Raw genomic sequence first — 19,359 nt, forward strand, 5'->3', positions numbered from 1 at the left:
ACTAAACTACTGCTTTGTCAGGAGAAAGACAGTAAATCTACTAACTCCAGTACAAATATCCCTATTATTGCTCATTTTCTTTCTTTTTTTCCCCCACAACGTACACTACAAGAACTTGCCCTGCACATAAAGGGATCCTTTCCCATTTTCCCATCCCTGACCCAGGCAGGGTGAGCAGCTTTATTTCCTCCACTGTGGTCCCCAGAGACTGAAGGAAGAAAGCCTCTGGGTGAGCTGCTGTGGGCTTCTTCAACTCCTTGTGCACTGCACTCCCTGTGACCTGTTAAATATTTTGAGATTTGCAATTAAGGATGCTCTTTGGGACCTGAGGCACCATCATTACACCTTGTAGTGATGATTTCTGCCTCTGCTTTGAGCACTCTCTGCAGCATCCCCAGTCACGCTGTCGTTTGCCGCTTCTGCTTCAGCGTTGGGGAAAATAAAGTCTGGTGCACAAGTGGAAGCAACATCCAATTTCAACCCTAGCAAAAACATGTGGCAGACTGGTGCTGTTGGCCTTCAACTGCCAAAAATACTATTACAAAAAATCCAAATATATCCAAAAGCAATTTCCAAACAAGCACAATCATATATTATATTTCCATATACCTTTTATAGTGTGTGAGGGTAAGAGTGGTCCCATAATGGCATTATAGACATAGCAAATTAATGGTGGGTGCAATGCCAACACCTTGTCATTATGCAAATGGGAATGTCGGCAGAAACGGTGATTCAACAACCCCTTTCAAAGTAACCAGACGCCTAATGCTGTTCATTACATCTCAGCTAATTAGCACCACATTTAAACAATTTTAATAAGCTTTTTCCTTAACCCCTTGACAGAGGGGACTCCCAATGCTAATGCAAAAAAACATGTGAGTGCTTGGCATGGGAGCGCTGGGGTCTGGCTCAGAGCACTGACAGAAAAGCAGGGGGAAGTCTACACAAAAAGCCAAATGACAATATTTAGGTGACAGATATTTAAGGATGGAGATTGCACCGGAGGAAAAGCAAGCTCAGTTTGCCCAGGCTCTGGTGCAGCCACCACCATGCCCCCCTGCCACCGTGGCAGAGCCTGCTCCTCTGAGCAGGCATTACCTGGAGGGTCTGCACTACAAGCCCTAGCTAATGGGAAAGGTGCAACAAGGATAGGGATTCATTTCTTTCTCCACTTGATCAGCTTTGAAGAAGAGGAAGAGGAGGGAAAGCATCAACTCAGAAACATGAGTAGCTCATCACTTTCTCCACTTCTTTTCCTTCAGGGGCACCATCAGACTCCCGCAGCTAGAAGGGCAATAGCTTTGTCCCACAGGTCCTAATTTGTCCAGGGCAGAGCCAGCTCTCATTCCCATGTATTTTCCTGGGGATGTGCTGTTTTGGGATCTCTAGCATCTCTCCCAGCTGACGGGATTGCCAGTGCTGCTGGATGGGGAGAGTTCAGACTGGTTTTGATCTAGGCTGCTGCTCTGAAGCTTCTGTCAGGTCCTTCAACTTCTGTAGAGAAATCTGTAATAGAAAGGACCATCACAACATCCACTTAAGAGAGACACTCCTAGGGCTCTGCGTGTACCAACAGGCTCTAGTTTCTCTGACGAGCCTTTCACCATCTTTCTCTATAATCCTCATCCCACACCCCACCAGGTGTTCAAGGTCTGCTCTGATACAGCACAGCTGCATCACCTCAGCTCAGGCTGCCATGAAACCAGTCAGGCTGCGAGAGACCCAGCTGATGTCTCCACCCTGAACCCTCCAGCTGACTGCAGGGGAACCGTGTGCAGGTGGAGCCCCTTGCCTGAGATGGGGGGCCCAGGAAATGTAAGCAGCTCTTGAGCTGCAGTTTTGGACTTAAGCACCTAGACCTTTTTCTGGGACAGTTTGCTGAGGGTCCCTTTCAAGGCCTGTTTGCTACTATCCAGTCAGACTACTCTAAAGGCATCAAGTTTTCCTATATGGTAGCATAATTTCAAAAAGCATGGTTAGAAATGGCCAATTTTTATCACTTAAGTACTGCTGTAACACCCAGATATCTTTACCTTCTCAGATGCATAACCTACAGATGCATTTACATCACCTCCATGATTACGACCAGTAATGTGTTTAATAGCACTGGATGAGCTACAAACACAGTTGCACAAGCAGCCAGGTATTTGCAGTGCCAGAGCCCACCAGATGGCTATCTCTGCCAAATTATTTTGATAAATACTGAATTTTTGCTGGATCAGTTCCTGAGATTCAATACTTCTTGCTTCTGGCTAGTAGCTCCTTATAATTAGGAACATCCTTATCATCCATTTCCACAGCCACTTTAAGTGGAACAGGTTCATTTTTGTTTTTTTCTTCCACAAAATAAAGATGCTATTTTCTGTAATGCCCACTTTGAACTGATGCTCCCAACCTGCAAACTGTTTTACACAGCATGATGCATTGTCCACACAGAGCCACTTACAAATCTGTTGTCTTTGTCTTGCTTCCAAAAAAACCCCAAACCAAAAATCCACAGAAATATTCTAAAAATAATTTTGAAGAGCTGTTACAGGTTACAGTTTTCTAATAGAAATCTTTAGCTGGATCTGGATTGCCAAAGCCAAGCCTAAAGTAGGCTTGGGGGAAATTAATTTGCAAAGTATCAACATGAGTATGGACCCATCACCAGTAACTTCAGAGGGGATGTGCTGAAGGATTGTTCTTATTCAGAAGCTCTGCTCACAGACTCCATACCAAGGACTTTATGTCACCATGTGCATTGTGTCAGATGGCCAGACCCTTCACTCCAACTTTAAACAGCACAAAATGAATAAATGCAATAGCCTCTTCCTTCCAGGTTTTTACTTCCCAGGTGCAACCCCGTGCTCAAGTAAGAACAACCACGGATGAGTCTTTGCTTTCAGTTCTTGTTTTACCACTGAAACAGCACCAGTTAGAAAAGGATGACTAGGAAGCGATGGCATTTGAGTGAGTTATAAAGACAAAAATACACAGCAGAGATGATGTGAATGGTATTTTTTTATTTCCTCAGAGAAATAGAAGAGTTCCAGTAGAAACATCAGACAGTTTAGCAGCTAAGACGTCTGAAGAGCTGGTGAGCTCGGAGACCTTGGATCTGTAAGCTGCTGTAAGCAAAGTGACACACAAAGGGGCATGATGTAGCTAAAAAGTAGATTGATTGATTTTGAACTGAAAAGGATTCCTATTTAATGAAGGTATGCTGGATCTTTGGAGATAGATGGCTTTTAAGCAGAGCTACAGCTAAACCCAGGAAAAGGAGAAACCCCCCCAAATCCTTTGAATTACATCTGACCAGGACTAATAATGCTTAAGTGGCAAAATTCAAGACCCGTTGTGTGTACCTGTGCTGAGTTGCCCTTGTAGAGAAATAATTTGATTTAAAGTGGCAATAATTCACATAGGAGGGGAAGCATGGGTTTCTCAGACCTGGATTGGGGGAAGATTCATGCCGGTGAGAGGCCAGGCTGGCATAAAGACAGCAGCACAGAAGGAGTGTGCACATTCTCCTAGGAGGAGTCAATGATTTTTCTTGCTTCAAGGCAGAAAGTAAAAAAATCATGCCTAACTGGGTATATTCCCACCTGGCAAGGAAAGTTCTTGCAACAAAACCAGAGAAAAAGAAAAGTAAAAGAGCTCTAAAAAAGATCACCTGGCCCAAAGCCCGTGTACCTGTGTCTGAGTCAGCTCCAAGTCACCTGCTGGGAAACTTTGATTCTGCAAATTCTCTTTCTGCATGAAAGAGGCACTCCAGAAAAACACCTTTCTGCAAGCCAGTGTGTTTTTAACAGAGAAAGAGGGAAAGCATATGGATCACACAACAGGATCAGGTTTAACTGGTGGATCGGACATGCAGGTCCAGATAGGAATTTTCAGCAGATAACTCCAGAAGTGACGTGACTGAGCAGCACCATAATTCAGCTTTACTTACTAATACCATTATTTACTATATATTATTTTATTATGGGAGGCGCAGTGTATTTCTTTAGTCTTAGAAAGAAATAAAATCAGTTTAGCAGTTGTTCCACTTGAGCTGGTGATGAACTTGGTTTGCCCTTGTCTACATTTTCACCTGTAGCCTTCACTGCCCAGTTCACTGGACTGATAACAGAAGTGGCTTTGCCTTGCAGTGCAGTAGATATTTTTTGAGATTTCTGCTTTCAGTTGGCTATTTATGATTTTATTTCTGGTAGTTCAGAAGTACATCTTCTAAATACATGTGTTGAAGAGGAAAATGTCTTTTAAACTGCACAGCTCTTGCAAGACAGACTATCAAGATGCAGCACTAATTGCTTTCCAAGCAGTACTTGTGCAAGTCAGAAGGTATTTGGCAGATCTGTACATCAGCTTTTGTCTGAGGTGGTCAGAAGACACACTGAGAAGTTTAAATTTTCTCCTTTTTTCATTCTTACAGTCTCTTGATGCGTCAGGATCAAGCATCAACAGGTGAGTGACTAAGCCAGTGCTGCAGAGAATCCATTCTAATTTGTATTCTGTATTTTATTGAAGACATCTGCAGTTCACTCTGAAATTGATTTTCAAACACTCTATCCTCCTTGATACTCTCTATTTCCTTCATCCATAATGCTGTATGAAACCTTGCAAGAGCACAACTGGTCCATGCTTGGTTGAGATGGCTACGGCCAGCAAAGCAGATCTGGGAGATCTGGTTGAGCACCCAGCCAAACTGGATCCAGCTGCTCTCTGGTGTTAGAGTCCAGTCACTTGTGTTTGTATCTAAGCCTGATGTAATTGTAACAGATTCAAGCCAGGCAGTTCACTAATAGAGTCTGCCACTTGAATGATTTTTACAACCTCTCACTTCTACTTTCTGCTGGAGCTTTTTGGTACCAGTTAAACCGCAGCACATTCTGGGTATCTCTACAAAACTTTTACAACATGCTTTCTAGATGTAGTTTTGAAAGATACCGGGATACCATCTTGGGAAGGCAAGAAGCAGACCTGGATGACCTTTGTCATTTCAGCTTTTCCACTGGTACCACAGCTACCACATTTGAACTAGTTTCTGGATTTCAGTTTGCTGAAATCAAACTCTACTCCATTCATTGTCTGAAGGCAGCAGTTGATTTGGATTATTTTTTTTCAGTGTGTACACGTGATGTCTTTAGAGGTACTGCAGGAGCCGCTGTGCTGCTCGATGTGGTTACACCGTCTAGAACAGTAGACTGAGCAAATACTCCATGCATTGCCATCTCTGGTACAAATCTAACAGTTTCCAAGGCATCCTTTTTCTGAAGATATGAAAGCAGAGGCAAATTACAACATGCACGTTGGCAAAGGAGGTATAAATTACATGAGACCCTTAGGAAGGAAAAAAACCCCAAACCTGAGCATTTCACCCCGAGTATGTACAAGTCATAACACATGCTCTATTTCATGTACATTTCAAATAATTATCAACTTAAATATATTCCATTCCACACCACCACATCTTTGCCAAAATTAATGTCCATTACCAAATAAGTTAAAGTTGAAAACAATCTATAAAATCACCCCAGCAAAAATGCACCCAGCACAGTATTTCAGTGTAAATATGAAGATCTGTGATAAAGGTTTTGTGGAGCCACACTCTTGTTAATCTTCTTTGCCCTTCATTTTATTACAATTTAATTCAGTGCGTAGTTAAACTGGTTGGCAAACTTCTCGTGCTTTCTTTGGTCCATTCGGTTCATTGCTTTCACCACTCGTTTCATAGCACCTCTGAAAGAGAAAAAAAACCCAAAACAACCCGGTTATGTTGATTCCACACAATCTCGGAGTATGTTTATGAACTCTGCGGAAAAAATGAACTATGATTAATCACTACCAGGCTGCTGAACACTGCACTGATGAGGCCGAACAAATTTGTCTTGTTAACTAAATTAGCTGCAGCAATACAAATAGTTTAATTCAGCAATGATTTTATTAACAGGAGTAAACAAATTAAAGTCTTTCAGTTTAATGACTCTGCATTCCACCCTCCTAGCATTATTTCTGATAGTCAAACATAGCAAGTTTGATTTTCAAAAGCACTTAACTGTTCTCAGGGAAAAAAACCCTAAAAGTATCTAAAACAGGATCTAAAAAACCCAACAGAAACCCTGACAAAATCCATCCTGCAGAATCCAGAATGTTTTTGTGAGTGAAGGGCTTGCTGTTCGGTTCATGTAACTACAAGTCACTGAGCAACTTCCCTTTCACGGGTTACTGAAAGCCCATTTCATCAGCTGTGGGCAGAGTAAGGCTCTTGCTCACCCCAGCAGCATCCCCATTCCTGAGCAGCAACTATTTAAGCCATGAGCACAACACTAGTTTAGGAAGACAGCAGAGATTGTCATGTCTCTCTGTGCAGAGGAATAAAGTAATGTTGTAGGACAGCTCAGTACTTAAAATTTTGTATAGCCATGACAGTATGTCCAGTATCTCATTCTCACAAAGTGGAATGGGATCTCTGCTACCTGGTGGTATATAAGCATTCATGCCCTGTGATGTGTTTGAAGGCAGCTCTGGAGTGGTCCTCAGGTTCAAAAAGGAAAGAAAGGAATGAACTTTAGAGATTCTAAGGTGCTCTTACATCTGATGAGGGTTTGCACCCACATTGCTGCTCTTTTTCTACTGCCACTGCTCCCTCACAGTAAAAAAGGTACCTAGAGATTTCCCTTCTTTTGGGAACGGCTGCTATGCTTTTGAACTGGGCGAGTGAAGACACTTGCATGAAGGTGGGGAAAATGATGCCTAGACAGCATGAACAGGAGCCGTAGAGTCTCATAAAAAGCATAGAGAGAGCAGGCTCACATATCCCTTATTGTGAAGGCAGAGGAAGGGGTTCACAGTGCCAGAGGGAAAAGAAAGGCAGCAGCAGAAATCAGGAGAATGATCTGCTGTGTACATCTGCCCCCACAGAAGGGCTTGGTTTGAGGGACTATGTCCCAGTTAAGAACTTGGCAGTATTTGACGTCTCCTTTCATCTCTACATCAGAAAAGCAGTCAGCAAGTTCTGTCACACAAAGTGGATGGTTTCAAGTCGGTGCTATCTGTTAGACTCTACATTGTCCCTGTCTGCCTTTATCGCTCCTGAGGATGCTGCTGCAGACTGTGCGGTAAAATGAGGACAAGGCACCCACCAGGTAGCGTGGACCAGCCCTTGTCAGGACCAGGCCCTATGCACTGCTCCAGCTCTGCTCCCGTTGTTAGCTCTTGCTTCTGCAAGCTGAAATAGCAAACTGCTCTCTGTAACAGCTTCATTTTAAAAGCAGTTTTGAAACATCTGAAAACAGAGGCTACTTCTTCATAATGCTTCTAAACAGTGGGATTAAAGGTTTTCTCAGCAGCAACTGTAATGAAAGCCAACATTCTGAAAAGAACACCTTGGAAGAGGTATATTTTCAACAAAATTCTGCCAATAAAGTTACCAGCGTAAGGAAAATGTGGTCATGGTTTTGCACCTCAAATATTGCCTAATTGGTAGGAGAAAAGTGAGCCTTTAGCAGTGCAGAGCGGCCTTGACACTTTCATGTCATGTAGGTTTTACATTAGCACCACTGGATTGTGCGATACTGTAAATGAAATGAGATCCCACTTTGATGATCTGTGTGCAATTTCACTTAACTTTATTGGCAGACTAGAGCCTGGGTTTATCACCTATACATTTCAAGTAATTTGGGGTTGTTATAAGGAGCCAAGGTTATCATCTTGTTTAGTGCTGCAAAGCATGAAACCTATTAAAACATGACAGGTTTGATTCCCGATGCCTGGCACTAACACGCACTCTAAGTCATTAGCACAAACCATAGTAAGCCAAAACCAGCTCTTAAAATTCATTTTGTTAAAGCTAATATGAACTTCTGATCATTAGAACTGTATGTCTCTGACTTCTAAGATCAGGCAACATGAGAATTTCACAGAAAATGTGCTATTTCTGTAACCAAAAGCAATGTGGATTTGGCTTTGTTATTAAAACCATTACATCAGAAAAGGAAAAATACAGTTTAAACAAATATTGTGCCTTGGATGCTGTTCAACTCATCCAGCATGTTTAGGGAATAACCTAGCATTGATGAATTTATAATAATAATAATTTTGCTTTTTTGATTTGACAGCTTTACACTTCTCCTTGACTACTTCATTTCTGACATGTGAAACTCTTCAAATAGCTGCAGCTGCTTCTCATTTGATAAAGACAGAGCATGCTTCGGCAAATTTATGCTGCACTCACATCTAACCAAGACTAGAGATCAGAAACAGTGCAACAGAGTGGACATATGGAGATACCATACCGTATAAAACCTATTCAGGTCTCTGGGTTGGTTGGTAGGCTCCCAATCCCACATGAGCTAGCGTGCCTGCTTTAAAGTTAACTCACGTCTCAGTAAGTCAGGGACACACCTTTGTTTGAAATGTCTAAATGCCAGTGCCATCCACATGGCTTCTTCTTGAGCTAAATGTAGGCCAAGAGCACGTGTACTGGGAGGAAAGGGAGATGGATAGAAACAGCACCATCATGGGAAGAACACTGTGTCCACATGTGTCCCACAGAGGGAATAATAATCTCCAAACTCTTACACCGAAAACAGGCCTGCAGCAGGTTCCAGTCCTTGATATTTACAAAAGAGTTAAGCACTCAAGGACCGTAACACAAGGATTCAAATATTTTTCTTTACTGAGAATGCATTTTCAGTAAAGGAGGAGAGAAATGCAGTGGCAGTGTGTCACTGAATAATACCCAGGACAGGATCACCGTGTGTACGAGCTGGCAGTTGAGGATACCCAACAGGGAGAGAAAATACCCAGGAAGCCCAGGCAGCAGTTCAGATTTTGGGAAGGTCTCTGAGCATATACCAGAAGCTCAAGGGCAACCATCAAGGCACAGCTACATGTCAGAAGGTTTTTGACAGATCCTGTTGTTAATTGAAGATCTGCTCAGGACTGCCCATCTCAGGCTTTCAAAAGGAAGAACTTAATTTTCACTCCATCTACACTACTACAGTGTGTCTGATGCTGTATGCTGTGCTCCTCTGCACACATTTTCTTTCCAGATCCAGTACTATTTGCACATCTGAAGTAACATCGACCTGATTAACAAATAGTCATCCAGAGAAGCCATTACAGCAATTAAAGGATTAAAAAAAATAATTATAAGAACGGAAAAAAACCTTTAGAGGGAAATTTTGTAAATTAGCTGAAAATCATTCTCAAAGAAACACCCTTAGTCATCAGTACCTGCTACTCTACTCTTATGGAAGGCCTTCCTGCTCTGCAGCTAGCGAAGAGAGTGGTTTAGTAAGTGCATGTCAATGTAGAAATATAAAGTACCATTAAAACAAAGGGAAACAGCAATTTAACTGGTTTTAGAGAACATAAACGTCTTACTTATTGAAGACTTTCTTCCCAAGCCGGGAACGAGAAGTGTTAGCCTGCTGCTTCAAGTCTGTTAGATTTGGGTATTTTTTCTTCTTCCCTTTCTTTTTCTCTCCTTTTCCATTAGTTTTGGAGGAACCAAGATCCACGCCTGTAGCTGCTTCAACTTCTCTCATGAAATCTGGATCTCGCCACTCTGTTTAAAAGACAAAAACCAAGCACTTTGAAACTACAAACCCAGGCAGAAATTGCAGTCTGCTAAGATACAGGTTCTTGTCAGCACCGGGCGAGGGCAGAGTCACTGTGCTGTAAGCTGCCTACACAAGGGAAGGGGAGGATAAAGCAGTTACCCAAAATGACAGATCTTGATGAAAAAACCCAGCCAGTCTGGGATTTGTATCTAATTTTAGCTGCTGTAGATAAAACTGTTCTGTAGGAAGACTTCAGTCAAGCTCTCACAGTAGTACAGTAGCAAAACTCCAAGGAAACTATTCCAGGTAGGAGAGGTGACATAAATACAGTGACTATTATTTAGAAATGGAACAAAATGCCAACAACGTACCTGAGGAACTGATCTCCAGAAATAAATTCTGAATAAGCTTCAAAATAAAGATTAAAAAAATGGAATATATCAACTTTTGAGTAGAGTGGGGGTGACAACGTTGTAGCCGACTATGTCAATTAAAATGTCACGGAATCGCACCAAAATGGCTACACGCACACAAATAATGAACTCAAACAAGCTTTAATCTGCAACTGAAATGAAGCAGACAAAACTTCATTCACAAAAACAACATCCCACTGACATTCAACAAATACAGGTTCGATGTGCTGGTTGGGAATATTACCAGACACAACTGAGTTAAGAATTCTTAAGTTTTTGGCCAAACGATCCAAAATGTGCACTCACTCACTCACCAAAAAAGGGAGGGCTCTCAATCTCGAGAAGTTACCTTAAGTGGCGTCCCAACTCAAGGGGAGAGTCCCCGACTGCAGACCCGCTGCTCCGAGGAGGACCGACCCAAATGAGTCCTCTGATGGGGCCTCGTTTATACCCTGGTCGAATCTGATCTGTGGTCAATACATGGTCATGTCAGCCCCTACTGGCTGAGGACCCCGACTTTCCCGCCTTTGACCCTCACTGTGTGGACCAGACACGAGCTGTGAGGGGGGAGGCAGTCCTGGCGCCACCAGGGCCAGAAACTTTAGCACTGCTTTTGTTGGGTCTTTCTCAGGTCTTTAGTAGGGTGGATGCATCTGCACACAATAACATTTTTCCATCAAAGATCATATTTGCCTCAAAACATGCAACTGGTATCTGGCACCTCGAGAACATTCTGGAGCAAGACAAGACGACCCTGTTGCCATGAGCCCAATTTTGTATCTGAAAAAGATACTGCTTTTTAAGTATCCCGCAGTTTCTCAGTATAAGTCTCTAAATCAAGTTTTTTCTCTTGACAATTGCACAAGAATTAATCTCTCTCATCAAAAACTTGTTTTACAGTTTTATTAAAATGTTAATGCTTCAGAACCCAGCCATACACTGTAAATGGGTTATGATCATAGATGCCACCCCGGGAAAAAGCATGAATAATTTAGACTGCAAACTCTTTGAGGAAGCAGTGGTCTTCCTCCTTCAGCGTAGAGTCTTGCATATCAGGACAAGTTAATGTAGCACCAAGTAAAGTAAAAATGCGGATAGAGGATAGGTATCTTCAAGTGGAAATTTAGAAAAAGTTGCATTGCTTTATAAAGATTTTGAGCATATGGGTTGGGGAAAAACGTAGCAAGTATCACTTCGATGAGCAACACGGTCCAAACGCAGCATAAGTGTCAGAGTTCTGCATTTTAACCACCAGACATTTGTCATATCGTGTCCTGTATGTCAGTCAGCCTCTGCTGCCTGCAGAAATTCTAACACCAAGTATCTCCTATGCTTATTCAACATCTACACAGACATAGAAAAATAAACAGTGGTACACAGCTATACAATTTGTATACTTGTACATCAAGATGGTCACTGAGTGACAAATATCGGTAACAACATTTCAGGAAGGTGAGAGGCAATGTCCTCACTTAAGAGCACGGTGTTTAGGAACACCAGAGCAGTGTTCCAAGGAAAGGTTAGATTTAACATACTACGACACATGAAAGCAAGGACTGATTAAAATCCGACACACCGAAAAGCACGAGGAAAATGAAGCTGTGCAAGAACGGAGCGGGGGAAGCATAGAGGGAGAAAATAGAGCACATATACTTGATAGATCATAAGACCTCACAGACTTTTTTTTTTTCCCCCGTAGTGAAGGAATACAGAACAGCACAATTCAGATACAGGAACGATTAATCCAAGATTAAGGAAAACTGTCTAAACAGTTTATCTCCCAGTAATAAGAAGGCGTCACAGTTTAGGAACCCAGTGAATGGAGCAATTGTTTAAACACAACGAAAAAATGCCGGCATCCAGTAGAGATGAAATGAGCATTTGAGTAAAATGAAGGAGCAATTTAAAAGCCTTTGAGAAAAATCAATAGAATGCCAGGGAAGAGCAGGCTTTTTGAGCATTGATGGGCCCCTAAAGCTCTTCATACATTGTTACTGAGTTTAGCAGCAGGGAAAAGAAAATTACACAGTTTGCAAGGGTAGGCGGGAATCAATACTGTAGTTAGTAAAGAGATGCTATTTCACATCTGACTGGCCAGCGGCCTGCCTTCACCAGCCTGTCCCGATACCTGTTTGTTAACAAGTCACTAAGGGCTGAAAAACCAGATACTCTTCAGGGTTGACACAAAAAATAGGCACTTAATTTGCTCCTGTGTGCGAACTATTGGAAAAGGATGAACACTGCAGATTAGCAGGTCAGTGTAATGCCACCTGATTCACTGTTTCAGGACCAAAGAGCTCAAAGCACCGTTTTGTGGACATTAGCTGGAGTTTAACATTTTATACCACGTTAAAAAATGCTCCATAATAGCAATGACAGTGTTGTCAAAACACAGCCATTATCACACAAACTGTATTACTTTTACATAATTGTTTTCCCCTTCAACCATGCAAGGATGAAAATAAATCTGCCATCCAGTAGGAAAAAAAGTCGTAGGAAGAATTTTGATGCAATTTAACCGTGCAACTGATCCTCAAATTTTAATATTTGGTATTTTTCAAACTGTCATCATTAGCAAATGATGTTGTCAATCGTAAGACCAAAGCACTTACTGTAGACAGTGGGTTTTTACTCGTACATTTTCCACAGCAGCACTGCTCTGACTTGCTTCAAGCCTTTTGTAAGGAAAAGCCAAACCCCAAAGCAAACCAACCAAACACAGCCCCCAGACCACAAGTCCCAAATTAAACAAACTAAAGACCATTGTAAAAGGCTGATGAAAATGCAAAGCAAATATAAAGATACTGAGGAGCAGAAAAAAAAAGCAAGCAACAAAAAGCAGTGGATAAAAGTATTTGGTGACGTCTGATATATGTACGACCTTAGAAACCTGTAAGGTTCTGTCCCATAAATTAAGTGCCACAGCTTGTTCAGTGTCTCCCCAGACAGACAGGAGGGACCTCTGTATGACATCTCAGCTTAACAACGGCACTCAATAATGCAACGCAGCGATGTCAACACTGGTTTGGGACTAACGTACACATCCTTGTGGGGCAGAGGTGAGAAGCCTCTAACAACACAGCGCTGACACTGTAATAAAAATAAATATTATGTCTAGCCTTCAGCAATGGCAATTTCACAGAAAAAAAAAAATCAATATTTTTCAGTGCAAGTGATTTTTATACCAGAGTATTAGTTTCCAGTTTGAAACTAGTCCCTCAAGAACACCTACTGGTTTAATTTGCCAGTCTTAGTTTGTCGTAATTAACTTGGGACCTTTCCTTTTTAGCACAACATCCACACCTCTGCCCTGGTTTCGCTGTGACAGCCCAGCTGTCCCCATGCTGTTGACTGGATGCCAGTTTAGTGCACTCCCCTCCACCTGGACAAGGATGGAAACTGTGCAAAAAAGCCTCTTATTCTCCTTGGAAGTTTTCCTATCTGTGTATTCATTGCTTGCTGTCCATGTCATTCGCTGCGTTCCTTACCTAGGAGTCCAGAGCTTTCTCCTGGCTAAAAATGCCCAGATAATCTTGGGGAAGGATGAGCCTTCCCTCCAGAGCACCGCACACCTGAAAGCGGCAACCAGGATGCAAGGAGAAGGCCATTAGTTTTGCTCCCTACCCCCACTGTTTTTAAACAATGGTGTAGATACAATATATTGTAGATGCAATATATACAATTATTATATGGATTGTAAATATTTTGTAGATATTGTATACAATGTATATACAAACGTATAAAATAAAGATATTACACTTATATTTAAAGCCTATCTCCCACCCCTGCCTAATATTTTTACTTTAAGATGCTATGAAGACACAAACCTGGCTGAGCTGCTTGCTTCTCAAACCGCATCTTTTCTTCTCTGGCTCTGTCCTCTGCATTAATGGGAATCCCGGATTCATCCCGAGGAATTATCCTTCCATGGAAAGGGCACTTCAGAAAGAAAAGGAATAAAAATCTCAAAACTTTTGAATTAAAAAAAATGCTTCCACATTGTTCAGCGTTGCGCTGTATTTTGTTGTTTATGCTACATCCCTATCCTGTAACAATCCCATTTAAATTATTTTAGTGCATTAAGACCCTTCAATCTCACTTAATACAAGAAGAACAGGAATATAAGTATTTCTGCTCAGTAGGGCTCATATTTTGAGGCTGTGTACGATTTAACTTTCATAAGACCTAATTTGTAAACAAAATCACTTTGCCCCTCAAACACCCACATATCTAAAAACAGTTCATATCAAATATGCCTCTAAATGAGGAAAGCTTTCTGGGAAACAACTAACCACCTGTGCTTCCCTGTCAGGTACTCAAACATCACAGTGATAAATACAATATAAATACCGGTGAGGAATGCCAAAAATATTTGGGAGTTCTTTAAGTGTTTACAGCTTCCTTACAGAAAGGATGCTTCTCATCTGAAGCAGATATCAACAGCAAGCTTCTCCACATGCAATCATCTTTCACTCCCTTGAGCTGTATTTACAATGCAAAATAAACTTTTATGGATATGTTTTAATGAGATCTTCTCCACAGAGCACACATCCTGGAAGTTATGTTACTTGGTGCCCACCTTAATCCGGTCTTGTCTTTCACACAGACGTCCATCAGGCATTGGCGCTCGACATTTATGCTTCACTGGTTCAAACTTGCCAGCAAATGTTATGTATCTAGTGTTTAGCATTTCCGTTATTTCTTTATTTTCCACTTCTTCCTCTACTTCACTGGGTGCCCAGAATCGATGCTCAGAAGTAAATCTGGGAAAATAACAAATGAAAATTATTCATAAAGTTGCAAGAAAGCACATAAAGATCCCAGTATCATCCCGTGGTAAGCTTATACATAAAAGAAAGGAAAGCTTTACTAGTGAATTAGAAAAACCTGGGAATCTACCATTCTTTCTTATGACTCCTATATTATGAAGATGTTTTTAAAATATCACCAGAGCCCACCTAGTATTGCTTTCTTGTTTAACCTGCTAACCTATTAAAGTTTTAGCATAATCAGAGTACATTGCGAAATACTTGGACCAAGGAAGAGAGCAAACAATCAGCTGAGCCTTACAGAGATTTTCTTCCAGGTTCTTCTCTACACTGTTCAGAAGTCTAAGAAAATTATAGGGTGTTCCTCCAGGAAATTAAGCTAATCCATTGAAAATCTGTTTTAAAATTAGAGATCTTAGTTGTATTTACAGACATATAAATAAATGTATAATGTTAATCTGGTGGAAAGAAGATTAATACCATGCCAGTGGATGTGGGGAGTGGGAGAGAAGGGGAGCAGGGACCCTTGAGTGGTGTAGTACTTTCAAATGTTCTCAACAGTATTAAAATAATTTCATTTTAGCAACCCTAGGCTGCCAATAGTCTATAATGAGAAATAGACAACCCCAGAGAAAAATTACCTAACTCATTTTAGATGCTAATCTTAGGACAGAATGACTGTGTCTCTCATGGCAAATGTCTTTTCCTCCTATTCACAAAGAGAATTTATAGGGTGACCAGCTTAAACTTCAGCATCTAACTTAAAGACATGTGAAGTTAAACAACAACAACCTCATCCCAAATGTAAAGAAATATGAAGTTAAAGAGAAAAAAATACAGCTAAACTAATGTGTGTGGCTTATTGCAACCAAAATGGAGATATCTAGATGACAGATGTCTACATAAGGACTTAAAATTCATAAAGGACACTTTACAGTCCCTTTCTTCCCCACTGCTCTCCATCCAGTGAGTCCTAGCCTGATTTGAGAGGATTTTCTCTATCCATATCCAATTCCCCTCACTCATTAATATCCTTGGGTACCATTCCTTCTTCAGAGACTTTGCCTTCTGTGGACTGCAGAGCCATATACATGTGAACACTGGCTTCACTAATCACAACCACCTCAATTCACTAAGCACATAAACGAATAATTAAATAATTACTTTAGTGGGGCTGAAAAGTTTTGATGCATTTTATCTAAGCAAGTTTTCAGCAGATGACAAGTAAAAAGAAAATAAAATAAAACTGGAGAATTTCATCTGACCGTAGCAACCTACAACATAAATAGCTGCTGGTTTTACTGCAATATTTGACCATGTAAAACTATGTGAAGATATTAGAACTAGGTTTAAGAAGGGATTAAATAATTCTACGATTTTCCCAATAATCAGAAAAATGTTCAACAAGGGAAATTCTTGTTAAAGAGATTCATCCTATTCAATAATTTCTTTAAGAAATACACCTTGCTAGCACCAGAAAAATTCTAACCTGCCATGAAGTACAAGTGGCTTAATTCTGGTAAATTAGGAAAAAAGGCAGAAGAGTTACAGTGGAGGCTGGTTCAACATTTAACATAGTAACACAAACATTTTTCACAATTCTTGGTTTTAAAAAGAAAACGTTCTCAATCACACACCTTCTGCAAAATAGAGCTTAAAGAAAAAAGCTCCAAGAATCTTTATAATATACCAGTACTAATTTTGTCAAACATTTGAATGGTACAGTATTTTAGCTTCAGAAATTACGTGGCAATATTGTATAACAGGCAGTAGTTAAAAAAATGAAACAAGTTTCTTGTTCGCTCAGTTACCTTACAAATACAAGGAGGGAAAAGCCTTCCTAAAAAGACACTATACGGGATTTCTATGTGCAAAGCAGCCTCACAGACTCTTTTAGTAAAATTCTGAAGTCCTTTGGTGGTCTGAAATCCCCCACCCGCTGCCTAAGTTATCAAACTACAGTTACATGAGCATGAAGAAGCATTTAACAGCTGTGCCTGCTGTCCTTTCCAATTAGGAGAAAGATCTGTTTAATGTTTTTACTTTCCCCCATCCAACACATTTCCAGGAAACTAAAATTATGTTTTACTTTATATATCATTGATGAGTATTTGGAAGCTGGACTTTAAAACTGCCTAATTCCCACACAGATATTAATAACTTTTATTATTTACTACAAACACACAGATTATTTTCTCCCAGCATGACGTATAGCAGGTGAGAAAAGATCAAAGCAGTGTAACTCCCAAAGTTTTCTGATTTCCTGCTGCTGTAACTCCAGCAATGCCTTAAAAAGGCAGAACATGAGATCTTTGTTTGAAAAAATGATGCATGTGACAAGTACAACCTTTTTATAAGAGGCATCAAAAGGGGAAGAGAATCAACTGGAAGATCAACACCACACTCATATGACCTAGACAAATAACAGAGGGTTTAATGGAAATTACACAGCTGTACAACAGAAGGAAAAAGAGACAAGTAATGGTTAACTGAAATCTAAAAGGAAGTCCAGCCACTGGAGAAGTGTTGCACTCTTTCAACAAATTTATATCAGTTTAATTCCTAAGATGATGGTAAGCTTATAATAAGCCTGAGTAAATATAAATTCTAAAACCAGTATGATGTACACAGAGATCCTGGAGCAAGGGCTAAACGAGTTAATTCAGATATCCTAGTCACGGCCATAAGGAGTGCTGCACCAGCTCCGTTACTCTGATCCCAAGAGGGGCAGAGGAGTTTGGAAGGCCCCTGCTACCCAAAAGAGTTGGTTAAGCTGGCATAGCAGTCTCTACAGTATTATCCATCACCCCCAAAAAGTCTACAGCTTTCTAAAACCCATTTTAACAGTTCTTAAACTACCTTAATGAGTTGTGTGTGTGAAGGCAGAAGTGGGAAAAAGGGTTCAGCGTAAACTTTCTGTAACGCCCACAGTTAGAGAGTTGGCTGCAGTAACTGGAGTTACTAGAGAAGGTGACTCTTCACCATTTACCAGTTAAACAAAGCTTCTGCAGAAAATAATCTTCCTGGTAGCTGCATTCTCACTATCAAAATGTTAATTTGTCCTAAATGCTGTAATTAAGTGAGTGTAGTGTTAAATAGGTGAAGGGGAAAGGCTTTTTCACTTCAGATTTTAAAAATTCCATGCACATTCATCATGTGCTCTCTGGTTTTTAGGTTTGCTTTTTCTCTCCCCAGGCTTCTCAGACAGTATTGTGTGCATACAGAAAAGTTAAAGGAGTTGGCCAATGACTACCTTAATTTTTCAATAAATATATTTTATACTCGGGGGTCAATGGCACTGTGTGTGCAGAGTTACTTAAATTATCTTTAGTTAGATTGCCATATCTGTAGTTATAGACTATAAGGTTCAGAAGTGTGCCCTCTATTTTATTGGAAAGCATAAAAATAAAACAGTACAGCACAGGGTAGACAGACAGTGAAATATGCTTCCGATTTCACTTATGACTTGAATAACTCATTTGCAATGTAAAATAAAGCCTTACTACCTTTTTGGCATTATCACAGACAAATGCTTCTTAAAGCCCTGCTGAAAATCTTAACCATTTTATAGACTTTGAAAAGCTTACACCACATGAGACAGAACCCAAAGCTTGGAGTGGCTGTGTTGAAGCCCTATTCTGTAACAAATTTCAGTGGCTTTCAATAATTTAAAAGATATTCAGAATTTTATGCAATCAGGTGCAGGGTCAAGGCTTTCCTCTTGTTCCTTTCTCCAAACACTATCATAACACTGCAAGTATGAATTGAGGTTGTTTGTTTGTTTTAATAAGAAAACAAACTAAGTGGAAGAGATTATGAGAGTTTCATTTGAACTCAGCCAGACACTGCTTTTTGCCTTTTTCAAGCCAGGTATGGTACACACCGATACTGAAGTTCTTTAAAGGACTTTGCACCCCAACTTTCATATAGGAATAACCAGTGCTAAAAAAGAGGTTTCAAAAACTGACTGCTAGAAACAAATTCATACAGAAACATACAGAGCCATATTCAGATCCTGTAAGTGCCACCTATTTCTTGTGTGACTGAACAAGCGTATCAATTTCCTCAGTTACCACTCTATAAAGTCTGGAAAAATACTCCCAACAACCCCTAGCCTTTCTCCTACCTTGCCTGCTATTTATTTAGACTGTAAAGTCTCTTGCAGAGGGAACGTCTATCATCTACTTGCACAGCACTTTGCATAATGAGGTACCAATTTAAATTGGAGTAAGCGATGCCATGCTGCAAATAATAAACAAACATGAAAAGAGCAGGAAAAAATGTGCTTTGAAGCATCAAAGGATATTTAATTAGTATCACATCTTCTCAAAATAAATAACATTTAAAGGCAGAATTTCTGACTTTGTTTATGGGTCCTACAACACACGGGAAAGAACAAAAAGTAATTATCAAAAGCAGTAGCAGTCACCCCACTGCATGACCTCTGAGTACAAGTAAATCTATATATTTGTTTAATTTGTCTTAAAAGAAAAAGAGCATTACTTGAGAATCTTCCCAGTGCTTGGCTGATCCTGTCCCCAGTAGTGAAGATCTAATCCAAAAGGCATGAGGGGAGCTTTAGCTCTTTCTTCTTGCAGTTTTCTTCTCTTACTTTCAGGCTCTTCC

At 40.5% G+C, this 19,359-nt stretch overlaps 1 protein-coding gene across 1 annotated transcript in view; it reads right to left on the minus strand.

Moving 5' to 3' along the window:
- Positions 1-5,438: 5,438 nt before the first annotated feature.
- The window catches only part of UVSSA (UV-stimulated scaffold protein A), a gene marked incomplete at its 5' end in the record, with an annotated part of 46,884 nt that continues 32,963 nt past the window's right edge, over positions 5,439-19,359 (minus strand). Inside the window, 5 exon segments of the mRNA XM_010188098.1 lie at positions 5,439-5,724; positions 9,373-9,556; positions 13,792-13,903; positions 14,544-14,727; positions 19,237-19,359. The exon segment at positions 19,237-19,359 is cut by the window's right edge and continues 8 nt beyond it. Of these exon segments, the coding sequence (XP_010186400.1) occupies positions 5,631-5,724; positions 9,373-9,556; positions 13,792-13,903; positions 14,544-14,727; positions 19,237-19,359 (697 nt within the window).

Source organism: Mesitornis unicolor, unplaced genomic scaffold (assembly GCF_000695765.1).
Source record: "Mesitornis unicolor isolate BGI_N332 unplaced genomic scaffold, ASM69576v1 scaffold327, whole genome shotgun sequence".
In the NCBI taxonomy this organism is placed as follows: Eukaryota; Metazoa; Chordata; class Aves; order Mesitornithiformes; family Mesitornithidae; genus Mesitornis; species Mesitornis unicolor.